Genomic DNA, 19,565 nt, shown 5'->3' on the forward strand with positions numbered 1-19,565 from the left:
AGACTTCAGCTTAACAAATGCAAGACTGAGAAGGGAGTGCCTTCAAGACAGTCTTGATTCCTCGTGACTACCCAGAGAAGTATCTCCAGTCTTCTAGGCAAGAGAGGAAGACTTGGCCCAAAACCACCCAGCTAGCTTCGTGCCTAATGTAGGACTAGAATTCAGTCTGAGTTTGTTGTTCTGATGCCTTGAACTACCAAATTGGCTCAGCTATGGGTTTGGGGAATTGGGGGATTCCCCAATTCGGGGGGGGGGGCTCTCCATTATTGGTGCAGGATGGGATTGTTCTCCCAAAGACAACAGTGGTGCACAATTTGAGGATCCTGTTGGGTTCTTAACGCTTGCTGGAAAAGCAGGCAGTTGGCAAGAGTACTTGTGGGTTCACTATGGTGTGCCCAGATAACACTACTATGTTGCAAGGTGCACTGGTTCCCTGTAGGCTTTTGAGAGTAATTCAAAATATGCCAGTTGTGTAGTTCTTTAATTATACATCCCTTCACAGCACGTGGCCAGGTTATTTGTGGCACTGCTTATCTTCGCTCATTCCATGACATCCAGTAGCATGCTTCTTCTTTTTTTTACCTGGGAAATGGACCTTGTGCAATCTAGAAGACCAGTGTGCCTTCTCTCTTGCAGTGTCTGCCCTATAGTACAAGATTCCCTGTCATGGCCCCAGACTTACTGGGGCAGGCACTACAAGAGAGCCTGTAAAATGCTGAAAGCCAGGCTTCTCCCCTGTGCACCGAGCCACAGTATTGCATGATCCCGATTCAGAATTGAATGTAAGACCCTGTGGTTGGTTTCTTTATTCTGCTTTCAATGTTGTGTTGCTGTTATTCTGGGTTTTTTTCTTCTTTTTTTCTTCTTACCCTCTAACCATTTGTAAGCCATCTGAAGTCACTTCTGTAGATGGCTGGCCATGTAAATCAAATCAGTCGGACACATCAGGGTGGAAGAAGAGATCGGTGAAGGAAAAAGCAAAATAAAACGCCGATGCTTTTGTAGCTTTCGGCTAATATAACATAGCAGTTGTCCTCTCTCTTGCCTTCCAAGTGTTGTAATTTGGCTGTCTCGATGCTCATATTGTAAGGAAAGGAGGTAAAAGAGAGGCAGAAGTGAGACATCTAAGAATGGAGCATCAAAGCTCACATGCAAACTATATCGTAGAAAACTGCCAGTGCATGAATTGGTGCATGGACAGGTCAACTGGCAATGGACAAAGTCTACCAGCCAAAATGTTGGCAGTAGCAGCCAATAAAGCTGCAATAGAAAATTCAACAAGTGCATAATCACATTATCTTTAATTATAGATCCCATGGGATGAACCAGGTGTTTTGGGGAGGAGGGGCGGGTCAGCAACCATTTCAAACAACAAGCCTCGGTTGTTATTACACAGTATTTATTGAAGAAGCTGTTCAGCAACAAGGATTGGGCAAATGGAAACTTTGAGCTTGGATTCCCTCCACTACACTCTATAAAAAAAATGAAGATGGGCAGAAGGATGAATGAAAGACAGTCCTTACCCCGTCCCCTCACAAACCGAAGCACCAACATTACACTACAGGAAGCAGTAACTGGGCATTTCTCAAGTTTAGCAAACGAAGGGGGTGCATTTGGAACAGCAGTGGTGTTAAAATAGGTAAACTCTGATTCAGAGTGGTTCCTCTGGCAGAACCTCATGAATACAGGACTCCTCCTTTGGCCTCCATGCTTTTCGGCTGAGCAGTGCAGGGATTCTACACATACAAAGAACGCACGTGTGACTTGAGATGTGCACGGATCAAAGAAAGGTGCAAATGTGTAAAGAAGGCCTGACAGAAGCGTGTCGTGGAGATAATGGAACGAGGGGACCTTCTCACTTTTCATGGTATCTCCTCCCTCCTCCCCCTGCCCAAGAGTTCTCCCTCCTGCTTTAAATTACCCACACGTAAGACCCCCAGGCTGGTTCTCAGTAGAGCAAAGCAATGGGCTCTGCAAATTTAGAGCAGGGAAGAGGGCAAGGAGGATTAGACCCCTTCACCTGGGAAAAATGTAAGGCACTAGAGAAGGGAAGGGAGAACTCATCCGGCAATAAGGAGTTTACGCTGTCTCTCTTCCCAAAAGTCCATGGCAAGAAAGCTTTTCTGAGAAGGGCAACTGGTCGGCCTTATTAAGGCACTACCAAACAGGCCGCTCTGGAGAAGGAACGAAGGTAGCTGCCACAATAAGGGTAGACAACAAGAGGTGGAAGACTGGAGACTTTTTCTCCCATCCCCATGAGAAAATTCACTTGACGTTTTGAAGAAACGGACCCTCACAGGACCTCGGTGGTTCGCTGCGGAATGCAACCCTCCATCTCCAGGGCTTCGGGCCAGCCTTCATACTTGTTGGAGCTTCTGCTGTTTTTCACATGCTGCCCCAAAAAAAAAACCCCAAAAAAGAGAGCAAACATGAGGTCTTTGCATGGGGCCTGACCTCTTTGACAGAGATTATGTCAATTGACTCTGGGGACCCTTCCAAGGTCCTGAACCAAATACCTGCTCAAAGGGACTCTTGTCTTGCACTCCTTTGGCTCCGACAAAGACCCAGCTGTCTCGAAAGGCCAGTTCCCGAACGAATTTGCTGCCCAGTTCTGTGAAGATTTTACGGGCCTCCTCATTCATTCTGGAGTGAAGCAGAGAAGGAGATTGAGCAAAAAAACAAACAAAAAAACCCCCTATATGGTTCACTTCTCTTACTCCATTTGTACATTTCCTCTTCTCCTTTGGCTTGATTTAAGCAACTTCCTTTTCACCTTCTATTCACTCCCACTAACCTTATTTAAATCAAAGGCAATGGCTTAAAAAAAAAAGATTTGGAATAGTTTCCCCAGCATCTATGTCTGTATCTATAACAATCCGGAAATATTCTCAGCGTTTTTATTTGGGTGAGTGACAAAAGCACGTGTTTCTCTTTAGAGAAGCAATAGAGTTCCTTCATGTTGTTCCCCGTGATATTTTTATATGGTTTGTGAGGATCTGCTAATGCAGAGAACCCCAATCTCGAACTTAGAAGAGATTTACTTCTAAGGAAGTAGGTCTCCTTAGGAGATCTGTAGAAACCCAGGCAAATCTGTAGTTGACAAAAGACCAGTTCAGCACTTCATGGTCTAACATTTGAAATGATCCATGTACCTACATGTATACCAAATTCGGTTCTTCCAAGCAGGGAGAACACCCAGAAGCCCTAATGAGAAATAGCCCTTCTAGACTGTCGATTTCAGAAAAGGCAGTAGCACAACTTTGGGAAGATGGAAAAACAGCTGCCTCTCCTCTTCTAGACAAAGATCCATGTGATGCCAAAAGGCTGCCAAGGCTACCTCCAGGTGAAGAATTACTACAATCAGAATTTCTTTTCCTCTTATGTGCTGCATCAAAGGGAGAAGCTGCTCCCGCCCAATTTCGTCGTCTGGGCAGCTCTTAAAAGTGCAATACTGCTCTTGGTCACATCTGGCAACCCAACGTTTGCTCCTAAATTGGGGTGTTAGACATCGGGCCCTTGGGCTGCATCAGCCCCCCTTTCATGGCCTAGGGCAGGGGTAGGCAACCTCGGCTCTTTTATGACTCATGGAATTCAACTCCCAGAATTCCTGAGTCAGCTGACTCAAGAATTCTGGGAGTTGAAGTCCATGAGTCATAAAAGAGCCGAGGTTGCCTACCCCTGGCCTAGGGGAGCCTGGGGGAGATTTTAAGGGGAAAAGTGGACGTCCTAAACTGCTGCGCCACTTTCCTTAAAACCACACAACTCTCCAAATTCAGGCCCACTTTAGCTTTGCCCACTTTTGGACAGAACCCGTAACCTTACTGAGCACCTTTTGCAGCCCTGAACTGACGAAAGCTGTGCCTCTTCTGCAAATGATAGCAAAGCCCAGCATTTTTGAGCCTTGTATCTTCCTTCCAGAATTGATTCAAACGTATCTGTCCACCATTTGATAATAGCATTTTCATCAAACACCAATCGGTGTACATAAAAGAACCATTCCCAATCAATGGAACTTTGGTCTCATGATTTTACTATTTATCTTAACCGCCCATCTTCTTCACAGGTACTGGGTGGCGTATGCATATGCTGTGTAATATGTTTAATGCATGACCTGCCAGGTGGACTTTTATATTAAAGGCTGGCATATGAACTTGTAAAACCGTTAATTTCACATGACTTCTGAATGCCTGTCTATAAGAGCCAGTTGGTATGTTGACCAAAGGGCTCAAATTATGTAAACTAGCGAAAGGAAATCCTTATTGTGTTGTTAATATTATTCAAATTGCATGTAATGGATGTGGTTAAAGCCAACTTAAAAGGCTTTAATGGATGTTTAGGCTCTTAATCGCTACTAGCCACACTGGATACGTGTTACTTTCACATTACATAATGTCCAAGTATTGGTTGCTCAGAATCCTGAGTGGAGGCTGCTATAGTGTACATAAGAATGTTTCTTAATGCTTTATGTCAATGCAGATAGTCCTCGACTTACGATTACAACTGAGCCCAAAATTTCTGTTGTTAAGTGAGACATTTGTTGAGTTTTGCCCCATTTTACAACTTTTCTGGCCTCAGTTGTTAAATGAATCACTGCAGTTGATAAGTTAGTAACCAAGTTGTTAAGTGAATCTGGCTTCCCCATTGTCTTTGGTTGTCTGAAGATCGCAAAAGGTGATCACATGACCTTGGGACACAGCAACGGTCATATAAATATGAACCAGTTGCCAAGCATCTGAATTTTGATCACGTGACCAAAGATTGTAACAGTGAAAAACTGTCATAAGTCACTTTTTTTCATTGCCGTTGTAACTTTGAACTGTCACTAAATGAACTGTTGTAAGTTGAGGACTACCTGTATGAAATTTCATCACATGAATCAATGTATTTTGGGACTAAACATCATTCAACACTCACTTTGTGGCAGGATCGTCATAAGAGGCAACAAATACTAATGTCCCTTCGTGCAATGACCGGATGAATTTTAGCAGCTCGTTCACATCTGGAGGAGATGAGAAGAGTTAACTTGAGATAGAAAAGTCTTGCTCAGCTTTTCTTACACATCTACAGCATTCTTTCCTTTTTTTTCAGAGAACTGCCACAGCTTTTCTCCAGACCACTCTTATTTTCTATCTATCAATAGCAAATCCTTTCTGTTACCACACACTCACCTCCTGCCCACATGTCAAAAGACTTAGCATCAATCAAGTCTCCATTCACACCTGAAAGCAAAGCAGAGCAGGGTTAATGGCCACATGTACACTACTCTCCAGCCTCTGTTGGGTGGGCAATTGGCACATCGTCCCTATCATCCTTTTATCATATGGTTGAAATCTACTAGTGCACTTCATTTCCATTTTAAGGTATTTTTTAAGTGTGCCATTTTGTTTGTTCTGCTTTTTAGAATTTAAGTTTTGTATCTCTCCCCTTCCTCCTTATTCCAACATCCCACCCACTATGACATTATGCACTTGAATGAAGGCCTTAGCCAAACAGATAAATTGTTAAGAATCAGATCATGGTGCCTGATATTATGGATTATGAATTGAACACTAGATATATTGGAGAATAAAGCTGAGCATCTTTTGAAGCAGTGCTGCAGAGCCCCCAAGACTGGAGCCCCTTTATAAAATCATACAGCTTTAAGGTACGTAAAGTCTATCTCACCATTCACCAGGGCAACGTTCAGACCTCTGCCTACATTATCCTTCATGCTGCTCATTAGCCTGAAAGAAATAAAAAGCCGGATCAGAGACTTCAAAGGAAGCTATCCTGGGGGTCTAGTACAGTCAGTCCCATGGATTTGCACAAGTATATCCAACTGTCAAGACTTTGCCTGGCTCACATTTTATCTTCAAGGCAGATCTTGGGCCCAATGACATTGGCTGCACCGCTTGTCATCCGGAAGGCAAACGAATGCTCTGGGCAGGCCTGGGGGAGGCCACATTTGTATTTCTTTGGCCTTGGTTCTGAAAAGAGAGCAAAGGTGAGATCTTCAAGTCCCTGGTCAGTACACTGAAGTGGAAACTATCTTGCACATGCCTTCTTGATTTCAGTGCAAAATACTTCCAGATTAGTATGGGCTAACCATTTTCTCTATTACCCTTACTCCAAGGATCATACCAATGCTTCCCATTCTAACTATGGTGACTTAACACAAGGGCCAGGGCACTACACTCAATCTTCAGTGTCCCAAGGACTTCAAACCAGCTTAAAAGCTGGTGCCAGGGCTGTTGGAAGAATTTTGAAGACCTACTCAGGAGAGGGAAGTCCACTTCACCACCCAGCCAAAATTACCTTACAAATCAGAAAACACACACAAGCCTACTGTATTCAAGAATTAAAGAAATAGGAAGGAAATTTTTTCTACCTGAGCAAGGGACCTTCTGGGAAATAAGGGCAAAAGGGAAGACCAACTTTTTTTAGAAATACTACATGGAAGTCCATTATTCTATCCTGTATCCCCAATTCCTTTTCAACTCCTCTGAACTCACTGCGATGACTATTGCGGCTGCCTGCAAAATTCTTTGCCGAGACCACTCTGATCTTGTCCAAATCTGACAATGATGGATAAAGAGTCAGGATTCCAGGGATAGTAAGAGAGACACAAAGCCAGGACAGACGAGACAGATAAATGGCACAGGATCTTGGCTTCCTATCAGTCCTTGCAATGTCTTACACCAGCCTTCCTCTACCTGCCTTCCCTCTCAGAATTCCTTAGCGCTTTTTGGGGGGAGAAGGGGGCACGTTAAATGAGAATTCTGGGAACTGGACAATCACATCTATGTTTAGCAAATAGAAACAGGCTTTGTATGTAATCTCTTTATCTCACACTCTGGCTATAGAAAATTCACTTCTCACCGAGTTAGGGGGAAATGTGTCATTTTCCCCTATCCTATATCTGGTACCTGTAATCAGATTACAGATTCTGCAGTTACACTGCAGCAAAGAAACTGAAATTCGTTACCAGATAGCTGATAAGGATTAATGCCAGTCTGGTTTCCCCAAGAAAGCATTTAAAGTTGACAATGCAAGCTTCCCCTGTGCCCAGTCCTGCACTATAAAACTTCTGTCTGCATTTTCACTAATTTATTCTTCCTTCTACGGATCAATTCATATACCTCTCAGCTAGTGAAGGTGTCTGAGCAAAAGGACTTGTTGACTCCCAGAACGCTTTCATTTCCTTTATTTTCTGTTAACTGTGAACAATTGTTAATCATTTTTGTTATTTCTCTTAGCCTGGGCAAGCAGCATAGAGAAAACACTACTGATAATCCTTGACTTACAATTGGTTGTTTAATGACTGTTGAAAGTTATGATGGAAGCTACTTATGGCTCGTTCTTGGAAGTTATGACCGCTACTTCACCCCCCCCCACGGTCATGATTGCCTTTGGCATACTTGGAAACATATTCAGACTTAACAACTGGTTACCAAGCACGCCACAATCACGATTCCCCATTTGCAATCTTCTCTGCCGGCTTCCCCAAGGTGTCAGTGGAGAAGCCGGCAAAGAATATCACAACTGCTGCCACTTGCTGAAGGATTCCCCTCTCCTTCGTGCACTGGGGGAAGGGGAGCTCCTGCCACAGACTGGAGGGTTGTTGTTTTTTTCCCCCAACCAAGCCACTAGATTTCTCTTTTGCAAACAGAGGGGAGCTCTTTTGCTCTGCTCACTTAACGACCCATGTGGTCACTTAACAGGAAAGCCAGGATTGTGATCATTGAGCGAAGTGATCACACGGGCATCTTACTTAACATCCGCAATTCTAGGATCTATGTGGTCCTAAGTCAAAGATAATTGTGTGTGTGTGTGTGTGTGTGTGTGTGTGTGTATACAGGGCTTTTTTCTCATAGAATGCTCAGAACGGAGTTCCGGCACCTTTTTTGGATGGAACCTTGTAGGGTAGGCAAGGCAGGTTGTATGACATGTGTGAGTTCCGGCACCTTTTTCTTTTACAAAAAAAGCACTGTGTGTGTGTGTGTATGTATGTATGTATGTATGTTACATGTATGAAGACTCCCATACATATAACATAAAATAAGATAGCTAGGGATGATAGAAGTCAATATCCAATATATCAGAAGGGCCATCTGGTTAGACAAGGCTGTTCTACACATGTATTCCTTGCAAATTGTTACTCCAACTAAGTAGGAACAAAGGGAGACAGCACCAGGTTGGGGGAGGCTGGTAGGAACTGTGCAGAAATGTAGCCAATCCTCTACCTGTAACAGGAGTGCTCTCTGGACCTGCAAGGAAGCAAAGAAACAGCAGCATCAGCAAGATACTCAACGTAGCTAAAAGGTTTGGTCAGATGCAATTCAAGATCTGTTTGAAAACTGTAATTAACGTCCTGCCTCATGTCCTCAAAGATACAGAGGCACCCAGGATCCAGTATAAAAGTTTCCTTCATTCTTCAATAATTCAGCATGGACTGTGCCAAAGGATTACTTTTAAAAGACTTGTTTCTAATTAAGCTTGAAAAGGATATTCAAAACAACAAGCTAAGGAAGACTCGCCTCTTCTGACTGACCTGAAATGATGGCTTAAAAGCATCAGGTGTCATTAGGTTTGTTAAAACACTCCCAAGGTTCCACATTCTGAATCATTATTCAGTCTCACTCAATGACTTTACACCGTCTCATTTTTGTATTGAACCCGCTTTATGAAATCGTTGCAAGAATAAATGCAATAAGCCCTTCAGCAAAATAAATGCATGCATCACATAGACCAGGGGAAGAAAAAGTGGAAATGAGTACTCAGAAGTAATTAGACTTCTTGGGATTAGTCACCAAAGGAAAGTTAAAAAGTTTTAGGGTAAAGTGTAATAAATTGTGTTCAGTAAATTATGAAAGATCTCTGCTGGGGGTCTTTGAATTCTCTCTGCTTTAATCCAAATTGTTGTTCTAATTTCAGGTATAACTGGCACATAGACTATAAAGGTAAAGGTAAAGGTTCCCCCGCACATGCGTGATAGTCATTTCCAACTCTAGGGGCCAGTGCTCATCTCCATTTCAAAGCCGAAGAGCCAGCGTTTGTCCGAGGACGTCTCCATGGTCATGTGGCCGGCATGACTAGACGCCAAAGGCGCACGGAACGCTGTTACCTTCCCACTATAGTGGTCCCTATTTTTCTACTTGCATTTTTACGTGCTTTCGAACTGCTAGGTTGGCAGAAGCTAGGACGAGTAACAGGCGCTCACTCTGTTACGCGGCACTCAGGATTTGACCTGCCAAACTGCCGATCTTCTGATCGACAAGCTCAGCGTCCTAACCCACTGAGCCACCGTGTCAGCATGACTATAGACTATAGCTACACCTAAACACAGCTTTAGTTTCGGTACAAGGCCAGTCCAGGACATTGTATAACATAAAAAGAGCCCCGCACTGCTAATGAACTTTGTCTACAATTAATCACACAATCCTCATGACAGCATGTGGATTTCTTCAGTGACTTGGCAATCCAATGAAGGTGACCAGCCTTCTTTGCTCTCTGTCCCTAGTACTTGGGAGGTATACTTTCATAAAAACAAAGATTTCATTTAGCTTTCATATCTAATGGCCATGCAGAGATATCTCCCAACTTTAGGCAACTTCTATATATGTGGATGTCAATTCTCAAATTTTTCAGCAAGGATCATGCTGGCTGGAAATTCTGGAAGCTGAAGTCCACACATCTGGAGGGCACTTAGATCAGAAAAGGCATATCTAAAAGTTCTCTTATCCTTCTAGGTATTTTGATGCCCTACTGAACATTCTGCTGAACGTACTGAAGGCCAAGAGTAAGGAAATGCAGTACTTCAGGTCCAAAGCTGGAAATAAGGTGTAAAAAACATGCCTCTCTCTACTGCAAGGCATCTTACTTCATCCTTTCAACCATGCCTTACCTGAAATGTGCGTTTTCCTGAGATTGTACCATTACAGTCTGTGAATGACACACACACCCGAGGAGAAAAAGCAGCTTTTTGAAGTTTTTCAACTGCTGAAATATGCGAGCCCACCTTTTCTGCTTTGGATTTGAAGCACTGCATATCTCTAGTTAATAGGAAAGCACAGTCAGCATGCACAGGAAAGATGGTAGCTGTTGCAAGGGAACACTTGCTTGCTCGCTTCCTGGCATTCAGGATGCTGCTTACAAGCGCTATGTGCTTAGAACTCAAAGCATTATTAGAGACCCCACACGCCCACTTTACGGTCTGTTTCTGTTGCTCCCCTCTGGGAGGAGGTTTCGACGTATTTCTAGCAGGACTACCCAATTCTGTAATAGCTTTGTTCCCTATGCCATCCGTCTGATAAACTCGCAAGATTCATTTTGCTCGCCATGCACACGTATACATAATCTGAACTAGACTATGTTGACTCTCTTTGTCATATAATATACATGGGTATATGCATAATTCTGTATTTATTTATTTTTGTCATATTTATGTAGTGTATATTGGAGGTGGTGACCTTTGAGAGCTGTATGGAATGAAGCTTCACTTTAATGTGTGCCAATTAGTGTTACATTCAAAGTGACAGTAAAGTTATTAGTCTATTCCTCCATCCTTCCCCTTTCTTAGTGTCCTTGTTCTTACTGTTGAGGAGGAACTGCTGCAGGCGGGAGAAACTGCTTTGGGTCCCCAACAAGATACTGACAAGGATCCAGGTTAGCCCTGCCGTCAAGACAATCACGACAACACGAAGAGGACCTGGAACAATTAAGAAAAATGAAGTCGGGTCAAAGCAAAGCCAAAAAGAAACCCTGAAGGAAGGTTGAATCCAACTGCTACACTACAGTCATCCAGTAGTGGCTACCATATTTTCCCCAAGATATCCCAGAAGGTTAAATGCTCTAAAGGGCCATACTGAATGTCAGTGGCTAAAGACCATGATTTTCCTGTCCGAAGGGCTGTCATTTGCTCTTGCTTTTTTCTCCCAGCCACAGCTCACCTGCCAGTCTCATGGCCCCTTGAGGGTGTCCAGAACCAGTGGAAATCCAATGCTATTAGGCTCCTGAGGTAGCAGAATGGGTGAGGGAGTCTGAGGTAGGTTAGTCACATGTACCCTTCAAACTACAGAGATCAGAAATGGCAGTCAGAATCAACCCAAAGACGACAAAACTCCTGCATGACCCCAAATACTCAGGACAAATGTTCAGGAGTTCTACACTAATAAGCACACATATGAAAATATAATCTTCATAAGATAACAGAAATTAAACCATCTTATATGATTTTCATGGTTAGGCTGCCAGTCACTTCATGTAACACCAAACCATTAAAAACTGAACTATAATTAAATTCATCTTGAATACTTTTTTTTTAAAAAAGTCTCTCACCAAACCTGCAAGTTAAATGGCTTTGCCATCTTATGGACAGTTGAAACAGTTCTCTTAAGGCAATACAGCAGAGGACCGTTGAATTTTCTTGCCACAGGATGTCTGTAGCTATACTTTTCATTAAATATAGTGCGTACTGTAACTGCTGGATACTTTTCAAAGGTTTATGCAAAACTGTAGTCTAATCTGGTGACATGAAACTTAGTAGCTAGCTGTGGAAACAGAACTCTATGTAAAAAAAAAAAAATCCTGAGCGGGGCAAGGCAGAATTTCCCCTTTTTCTTTTTCCCTGTCTGCAGGCAAAAACTGTTTTTAATTGTTAAAAGCAGTGCTTTTTTTGTAAAAGAAAAAGGTGCCGGAACTCACACGTCATACAACCCGCCTTGCCTACCCTACAAGGTTCCATTCAAAAAAGGTGCCGGAACTCAGAATGGAACGTTCTATGACAAAAAAAGCCCTGGTTAAAAGTAAGGGTCAATTTCCAGGAGGTTGCTAAAATCTACACAGAACTGCAAGGCTCAGATTTTAACCATGATCTCCACAAAATGGTGTGGATTGCAGGGGACGGCCGAATATTTCTAAACTTTACCCTCTGCATCAAGTTTGACTTGAACCACACTGAACTCTGCAGCACTCGTTTTGCCCTTTGGATTTTCCAGGATCAAAGCAAGAAAATTTTTTTCTGCCCCAACCCTTTCTTTAACTGTATTCACTCTCCTGACAAAATTCACTCCCCCTTTTAGATATTTGAACAACATTAGACCTACTAATTTAACCCACTTCGAAAACAAGTGTCTCGGTTGATTCCCTTGGGAGAGAAAGTCTCATTTATGTATACTCACCTTCATAGGTACGAACAGGGCTTTTTTTCTCATAGAACGCTCAGAACGGAGTTCCGGCACCTTTTTTGGATGGAACCTTGTAGGGTAGGCAAGGCGGGTTGTATGACAGGTGTGAGTTCCGGCACCTTTTTCTTTTACAAAAAAAGCACTGGGTATGAATATGGACTTTTATGGCCAGGAGGACCCCTCTTCTACCTCTAGTTCTTAAGACTGTTGCTTTCAAACCCCCCCCTTTCTTTCTTTTTCTTTTCCTCCTCCCTTTCTCTTAAACAGGAAGGCAACTAAGTCCTCCCCTATGCAGGTTGAACCTGGCCTCTTTCTGCCTATTAACACCTCCTAGGAACTACACCGGATATGTCCAGTAGAGAACAATTGCGGAATTAAGTTCTGTGCAAATATAGCCAGAGCAAATGGCCTCATTGCTCCCGATCAGCCTCACCACCACCACCACCCCTAAACCAAATTAAAGAAAACGATCAACCTAAGCAGGGTCAGAACCCGGTGGTTTCTACTTGGGTAGAAAAACACCGGGAAAACCAGGGATGAGCACCGGACTGGGAACAGGTCGGACAAACATTGCGGGGAACCGAACGGGCAAACCGCTTCCATATTGTTGCCAAGCAAAGGGCACGAAGCGCGTCGTCACAGATGAGATGGAAGAGAGAGAGAGAGAGGGAGGGAGGGAGAGAGAGAGAGAGAGAGAGAGGGAGGGAGGGAGGGAGGGAGGGAGAGAGAGAGAGAGAGAGAGAGAGAGAGAGAGAGAGAGACTCCTGGCCGTTCTCTCGAAGCCAGCCAGCTAAGCGGAGAAGCAAGCCCACGGCTCCGCCACCGTCCACGGAGCCCGCCCGCAGCCCCGAGCCGAGCTCAACCAGGCCTTCGCGCAGGGCCTCCCTTCTTCTTCCCCCGCCCCGCCGCTGGCCTGGAGCCTCCCCGCAGCCCCACGTACTCGTCTCCCAAACACCCCGGTCGCCTCATGATTCCCTCCAGCTTCCTCCAGCATCCGGTTGCGGATCTCCCAGGGGCCAGCAAAGCTTCGCCCAGTTCCAGCCAAGAACGAGGTTTCCCGGCTTGCAAAGAAGTGGCGGCGGCGGCGGCGGCGGCATCAAGCAGCTCCTCCTCCTCCTCTGTCGGCGGCGGCGGCGGCTCCGCCCAGCTCCCCCGGGTAGAAAAGCTTAGCGGAGAGCGCCGAAAGGATCGCTTGTCTCCCTCGCTTTGATCGCGTCCTTCTTTGGGCGTCCCAGCCCTTCGCCCCCTCCAGGCCTCGTACGAAGCCGTTTCCCCCACTCTGCTGCTAAGGCTTATTCCGACGCTAGGTAAAGGTAAAGGTTCCCCCGCACATGCGTGCTAGTCGTTTCCGACTCTAGGGGCCGGTGCTCATCTCCGTTTCAAAGCCGAAGAGCCAGCGCTTGTCCGAGGACGTCTCCGTGGTCATGTGGCCGGCATGACTAGACGCCAAAGGCGCACGGAACGCTGTTACCTTCCCACCAGAGTGGTCCCTATTTTTCTACTTGCATTTTTTACGTGCTTTCGAACTGCTAGGTTGGCAGAAGCTGGGACGAGTAACAGGCGCTCACTCTGCTACGCGGCACTCGGGATTCGACCCACCAAACTGCCGACCTTCGGATCGACAAGCTCAGCGTCCTAACCCACTGAGCCACCGCGTCCCGACGACGCTGCTAAGGCTTATTCTGACCCGACACCGCCTGGCAACCGGCACGTTCCCACGCTCTCCTGGCCTCAGTCCCCTTATTGCACTTCACCGCTGTTCACGAGGAATTCGCTTCACTTGCTTAAAGACCGGTGCTAGGGTTTCATCTTGAAACAACAACAACAACAACCACCACCCCTCAGCGTTTCGGGAGAATCCTGGAAAAGCCGCGGCCCTCTTTGAAAGTATTGCGGGTAGAGGATTAGGTTGGCAAACCGGGCGCTCCCGCGCATCATTTGGAATCTCCTGAAAACCAAATTACATCCTGGAAAGGAGAGGGGAAAGATGACCAAATGAAGCTGCACTGAGAGAGCAGTGCTCTTTCAATGTAGCTTTTATGTCCCGAAAGGTGCTTTTTCAAGAGGCAACTGGACTTTGTTTTTCTTTGAAGACGTTTTGCTTCTCGTCCAGAGATGAGAAGAAGCAACCTGGAATCAAAGAGAGAAGCAACCTGGAATTAAGGAGAAGCTTCCTAACAGTGAGGACAATTAACCAGCTTGCCTTCAGATGTTGTGGGCACTCCATCACTCGAGGTTTTTAAGAAGAGACTGGACAGTCACTTATCTGAAATGGTATAGGTTCTCCTGCTTGGGGGGGGGGCTGGACGAGAAGACCTCCAAGGTCCAGTCTTCAAAGCAAAACAAAGTCCACTTGCCTCATGAAAAAAGCACCTTTGGAACAACCATGACCTGGATGACTGAGAATCTTCGTAGACATTTAGCTTTATGTATTTTTAAGTTGTTAGATTTATAACCTGCTTTTCCCCCAGGAGTATCCTCCTTCAAGTTCTAGAAGATACTAGAAAGCTGCTGGCCACAAATCACTCAGTCATCTTTCATTGTGAGGCAGGGCTTCAACCTGGACTAGGCCTTTCTGGGATTAGTCCAACACTTTAACTTAATTGCACCTGAAGTTAAGAAATAGTTTGCCTTTGCCACTGTCCCCCTACCCAGGTTATTAATTTACATCCACAATTCCATGGTTCTAAAACTTCTGAATTATTCTGACAGATTTTAAGTTACATTATATTTGGCATAATAAAGTGTCAGCAGTAAACAAGTTACAAGTTATTTTATACAGAATATAGTATTATAAATTGTTAGTTCCAATTTCCAGGGTTTCAGTATACAAAAAACTCCCATATACCATTAAAAGAGAATATCTGTAGCTTAGGGTTGAAGTCTCCTGTACTGTTAATCCTCTCATACAACTTTCCTCATGCATTGCTAGCTATAGTGTACTGAGTGAGAATTATGGAAGTTGTAATCCAGCACAGCCATAGAGCAGGGCTTTTCAACCAGTGGTACGGGTACCACCTGTGGTACATTGGCACCTGGCAGGTGGTATGCGACCATCCTAGAAAAGTGGTAGCAGGGGAGGGGAATGAGCTGAACCGGTGGCAGCACTGCAGAAGTCTGAGCGAGAGACGGCTGGAGCTGCAGGGCTGTCAGGGCCCAGCGAAAGCACCAGGATCAGCACTTCTTCGTAGCTGTCAGGGTTCAGCGGAAGCGCCAGGATCAGTACCAGGCTCCAGCTGGAGCTCGACACTGATCCTGGCGCTTCTGGTAAGGCCAGAAGAAGCGCCGATCAGCTGGAATGTTGCAGCATCTCCAGGGTCTTGTGATTTACATTCAGATGCTTGGCAACTGATTCATATTTATGACAGTCACAGTGTCCCAGGGTCATGTGAAATGACCAAAACCTGCTGCAACCACCCAGCAGAGTGGGGGAATAAAAACCAAACACCCACCCCACCCCACCCCCACTGCCAATCCTCAACAGAAATGCTCACAACCAGTGCTTTTTTTGTAAAAGAAAAAGGTGTCGGAACTCACATGTCATACAACCTGCCTTGCCTACCCTACAAGGTTCCATCCAAAAAAGGTGCCAGAACTCCGTTCTGAGCATTCTATGAGAAAAAAAGCCCTGCTCACAACAATGAAAACCTCGGACAGGAGGAAGAGCGCCGCTGGGCGGCCAGGCAGGTGTCTTGCTCGGCTGTGGCTTGGGGGGCACTTTTTTTTTCAATTTTGTTTATTTGTGTATCAAACAAACATTAAGTCAATAGCAGTTTACATCACATTACAAGGAGGAAATAAGGTTGTCTCATTACATATAAGAAAGCAACCACAAAGAAAGGAAAAATCATTGCATATAACAAATAATAAGATTCAATTCATAACTCTTTTTGACATCCAATTGTACCATTGACTCCAAGACAAATAGTAATCTGTGTACCCTCGTCCCCTTAACATCATAGTAAGCCGATCTGATTCCGCACAGTTCAATATTTTCTGAATTACTATTTGGTTGGGTGGGCTAACATCCATCTTCCAATATGGGGCCCACGCCAATCTTGCAGCAGTGGTTATATGTAACAACAAGTACCACGCAGTTCTGTTTATATTTTGTGGTCTTATCCCCAATAAAAATACCTCAGGACACAATTGTATATGGTATCCCAACATCTCACTTAGCCATTTCTGCAACTTTTTTCAGTGCCCTTGTAACTTCGAACAGTCACTAAGCGAACTGTTGTAAGTCAAGGACTACCTGTACTTCATCACTTTTTTCCTTTTTTTTTTTGGTCATCACGTTTTTGACATCTTGCTAAGTGACTGGTGGTACTCGGATGTTGCCATATCCTAAAAGTGGTACAATGGATGAAAAGGTTGAAAAGCCCTGCCATAGAGAACCAAATTAGGAAAACAGCAAAATTTCATTCTTAGCCTTTAATTTACAACAGGCTAAAAATAGGTTTATCCAGTTTCCTGTTACAAACACTAGAAGCTGCACTGAACAAGAAGCAGCTGCAAAACGACTATTATATAGCAGAAACGCACCATGTTTAATGCCATCAGTGCTGTACTAGTATACGATTGGCATATTCAGGGTTGCATTCCATTTTTGGAGAGTCTGGAGATTTTAAGGAAGAAATGCATGCTGTAAACCTCTGCAGGGTATGACACCTATCCAAAATTTTAGCTCCCACCCAAAAGCTGCATATGGGTACGAGGAGGAGATGCAGTTCTATAGTATGTAAAAACCCAACATTGTTTTTCTCTTCTGTTTCTGAAACATCCTTTTATAATGCAGAAGAAAGAAGCATTTTCACTTGATAAGATGTATGTCCAATGCATTCCAACCCCCTTGGCTTTCCTTCCTTTTTTCATCAACTACAATCCTGAAATTCTGTGCCTCAATTGCTAACTAAGACAATGAATGGCTGGAGCTCTAAAATTCATAGGCCCAATGGGATGAGCCTGCCCCACTTGCTCTGGCAGCAGAGGCCTTGCACAGATTCTATCAGCCAAGGAATTTCAGGTAGTGAGGATGAGGAGAAGAGCTTTCTCTGCCTGGCCCCCATCTTCTGGAATATCTTACCACTGAAGGAGAGATCTGCCTCCGCCTTTATGGCCTTATGGAAGGGCCTTAAAACCTGGCTCTGCTGGTTGGTTTGGGGCCCCAAGGGGTCATGGCGTGCTACGTTGGAAGTGGTTTGTTGAGTGAGAGACAAAAGGCTATCCCCAAGTAGTTCATGCTGTTGATTTTTAACCTGTATTTTTTAATTTTAATGCTTTTATGCCATTCTAAACTACCCAGAGTCATTCTAGATAGTGAGACAGTCAGTATATACGAGGGCAATTTGGAAATAAACCTCCGTTTGGCTATCAATGACAGACACTCAGAGATACAGAACTTTTATTATACACATTAGAAAACTACAACATTACTTTTCGACATAAGCGCCATTCAAATTGAGGCACTTGTCATAACGCCTTACAAGGTTTGAAATTCCTTTTGCAAAAAAATCTCCTGTCTGAGAATGAAGCCACCCTGTAACAGCATCGTGAAACGCATTGTCATCGTCGAACGGTGCGATGCAAGCCACTGTTTCATTTAAAAAACTGGTTCATTTACTGGACGAGTCAACTACAACACAACCTTCTCCTTCCCCTCCTCACTGCCTACTGAACTACTGCGCATGGTGCCATAGAACGGGCGTCACTATCCCCGCCTATTTCTCACACATGCTCAAATGGAGGTTTATTTCCAAACTGCCCTTGTAAATTTAATAAATAAAATTAATCCAGAGGGAACTAGAACTAACTCACTGGCTTGTTCTACCATACTGAGCTTCCAACTCACATTCAATTGAGGGGCATAAAACTTTATAGAATTTGGACCATCAAACACACAGAGGTCCATGTGGGTGAAGTACTATATAGTATAATGAATTCAGCTAAACACAGATAAGCATCTCATTTATCCACATGAAGATAAGGGAACAGGATCTGTGACATTCTTTAGTACAGAGGTATAGCTTCGCAGCATAGTTTGCCTGGCTTCTGGTTCCTTTGCACCGTTTCCCAACCTTGTCAACTTCCTGATCTTTGCCCTTCAATACCCAATATTCTCCAGTCAGCTTGGCAATTGCTTTAGTGTTCTGGGAGTTGAAGTCCACACACCCTAAAGTTGCCAAGGTTAGGAAGCAATGCAACAGGCCAGGCAACGGGCCTTATATATTCCTTTTGGGACTTGCCTCATCTATTTTTTTTAAGTAATTAGTTTATAATATCAAAAAGAAAGCAGCACCAGCATATGAGAACATAATCATTTTGTAGCAATGTTTTTCCCCGCAATGATTTCACTGAAATAGCATATAGCATTCTTGGTAGGCAATGTTCAACCATTCTGTGAACTGGCACAGCTACCATGACAGCCATTTTATCTGCATCACCTTTTCTTGCTCTTGAAATTTCCTCCTCAGCTTGCTATTGGAACAAAAAACAACTCTTATGTTTTTGACATGCAAGCATTAACCAAACCTTTGGTTAGCATGTGATGAAAGAAAAGAACATAAGTACTTTTGTTTCTACTTGGAAACCGCTTCTGGACTTTGTGCTTGAGGTGGGAAAAAATGTTATTATGATTTTGGGTTTTACCGATCAGACTGATTTGCCGATGCAGAAATGGCTAGTGCAGGGGTAGGCACCCTCGGCTCTTTTATGACTCATGGACTTCAACTCCCAGAATTCTGACTCAGGAATTCTGGGAGTTGAAGTCCATGAGTCATAAAAGAGCCGAGGTTGCCTACCCCTGGCCTAGTGCACACTACTATAGAAATGTAAAAAGCTGAGATTTGATTTTAATGTCTGATTTTACTGCAACAGAGAGAGTCGGAAGTCAATGCCTTTTGTTTTTTTTCTCTTCCCTTTTGTTTTCCTTTTCTCTACTGTTGTCCCCTTCCACCGTATTTGCTTTTGTATTTTCACATTTTATGTAAATGAATAAAACTAATAAAAAAACCCAGACAGCACGTTGGTTGAAAAAATATTAATGTATGCATGGAAAAATGAATTTTAAAAAAAGCTTATGAAAAAAATAAAAAAATAGATACTAGCATGAAAACAGGAGTCCTACTGTCACAGTTTTTTCTTCATATGCAATAAAAAACGTGTACATTTAAGAGAGTAACAATGTGTAAATCAGTAGTGTTTGATTTGATATGGAAGAAGCTAACTTTTGCAATGATTGGAGAAATAGGAAATATTTTAAGCTAGGAATTGTAATCAATATACAAAATCAATATTAGATTTTGTTACAAACTGTTTCAGCTTCATCCAAACCCACAATAAAGGGCCAGACAAGACTCTATTGTCTCCCAGTGCTTCTATAAATCAAATCACAACTGCCAT

At 43.8% G+C, this 19,565-nt stretch overlaps 1 protein-coding gene across 7 annotated transcripts; it reads right to left on the reverse strand.

The window, feature by feature from the left end:
- Positions 1–1,382: 1,382 nt before the first annotated feature.
- Positions 1,383–13,397, reverse strand: FAM3A (FAM3 metabolism regulating signaling molecule A). Of its 7 annotated transcripts, XM_081317619.1 has the most exons (12): positions 13,105–13,392; positions 12,159–12,234; positions 10,929–11,050; positions 10,574–10,687; positions 8,223–8,246; positions 6,492–6,554; positions 5,843–5,966; positions 5,665–5,723; positions 5,169–5,219; positions 4,915–4,999; positions 2,517–2,643; positions 1,383–2,392 (listed from the first exon to the last, which is right to left on the reverse strand). In XM_081317619.1, the coding sequence occupies exons 3-12, from the start codon at positions 10,939–10,941 to the stop codon at positions 2,294–2,296; spliced, it is 759 nt and encodes a 252-aa protein (XP_081173745.1). In that variant the 5' UTR covers positions 10,942–11,050; positions 12,159–12,234; positions 13,105–13,392; the 3' UTR covers positions 1,383–2,293. The 7 variants fall into 7 exon arrangements, with proteins under 7 accessions (XP_081173745.1, XP_081173743.1, XP_081173746.1 ...); XM_081317617.1 differs by lacking the exon at positions 12,159–12,234 and having other exon boundaries at positions 13,105–13,391; XM_081317620.1 differs by lacking the exons at positions 12,159–12,234; positions 13,105–13,392 and adding an exon at positions 12,640–12,786.
- Between the last annotated feature and the right edge of the window lie 6,168 nt (positions 13,398–19,565).

This window comes from Vipera berus (assembly GCF_964194415.1).
Source record: "Vipera berus genome assembly, chromosome: 2".
NCBI lineage: Eukaryota > Metazoa > Chordata > Lepidosauria > Squamata > Viperidae > Vipera > Vipera berus.

What these genes read in the sequence shown, in the direction of transcription:
- FAM3A (XM_081317619.1), bottom strand. An exon ending in CAGCCGCAATAGTCATCGCA is followed by an intron (nt 5,967 to 6,491) that starts GTGAGTTCAGAG and finishes CTCTCTTTTCAG; the next exon opens with AACCAAGGCCAAAGAAATAC. An exon ending in TATGACGATCCTGCCACAAA is followed by an intron (nt 2,644 to 4,914) that starts GTGAGTGTTGAA and finishes GCTTCACTCCAG; the next exon opens with AATGAATGAGGAGGCCCGTA.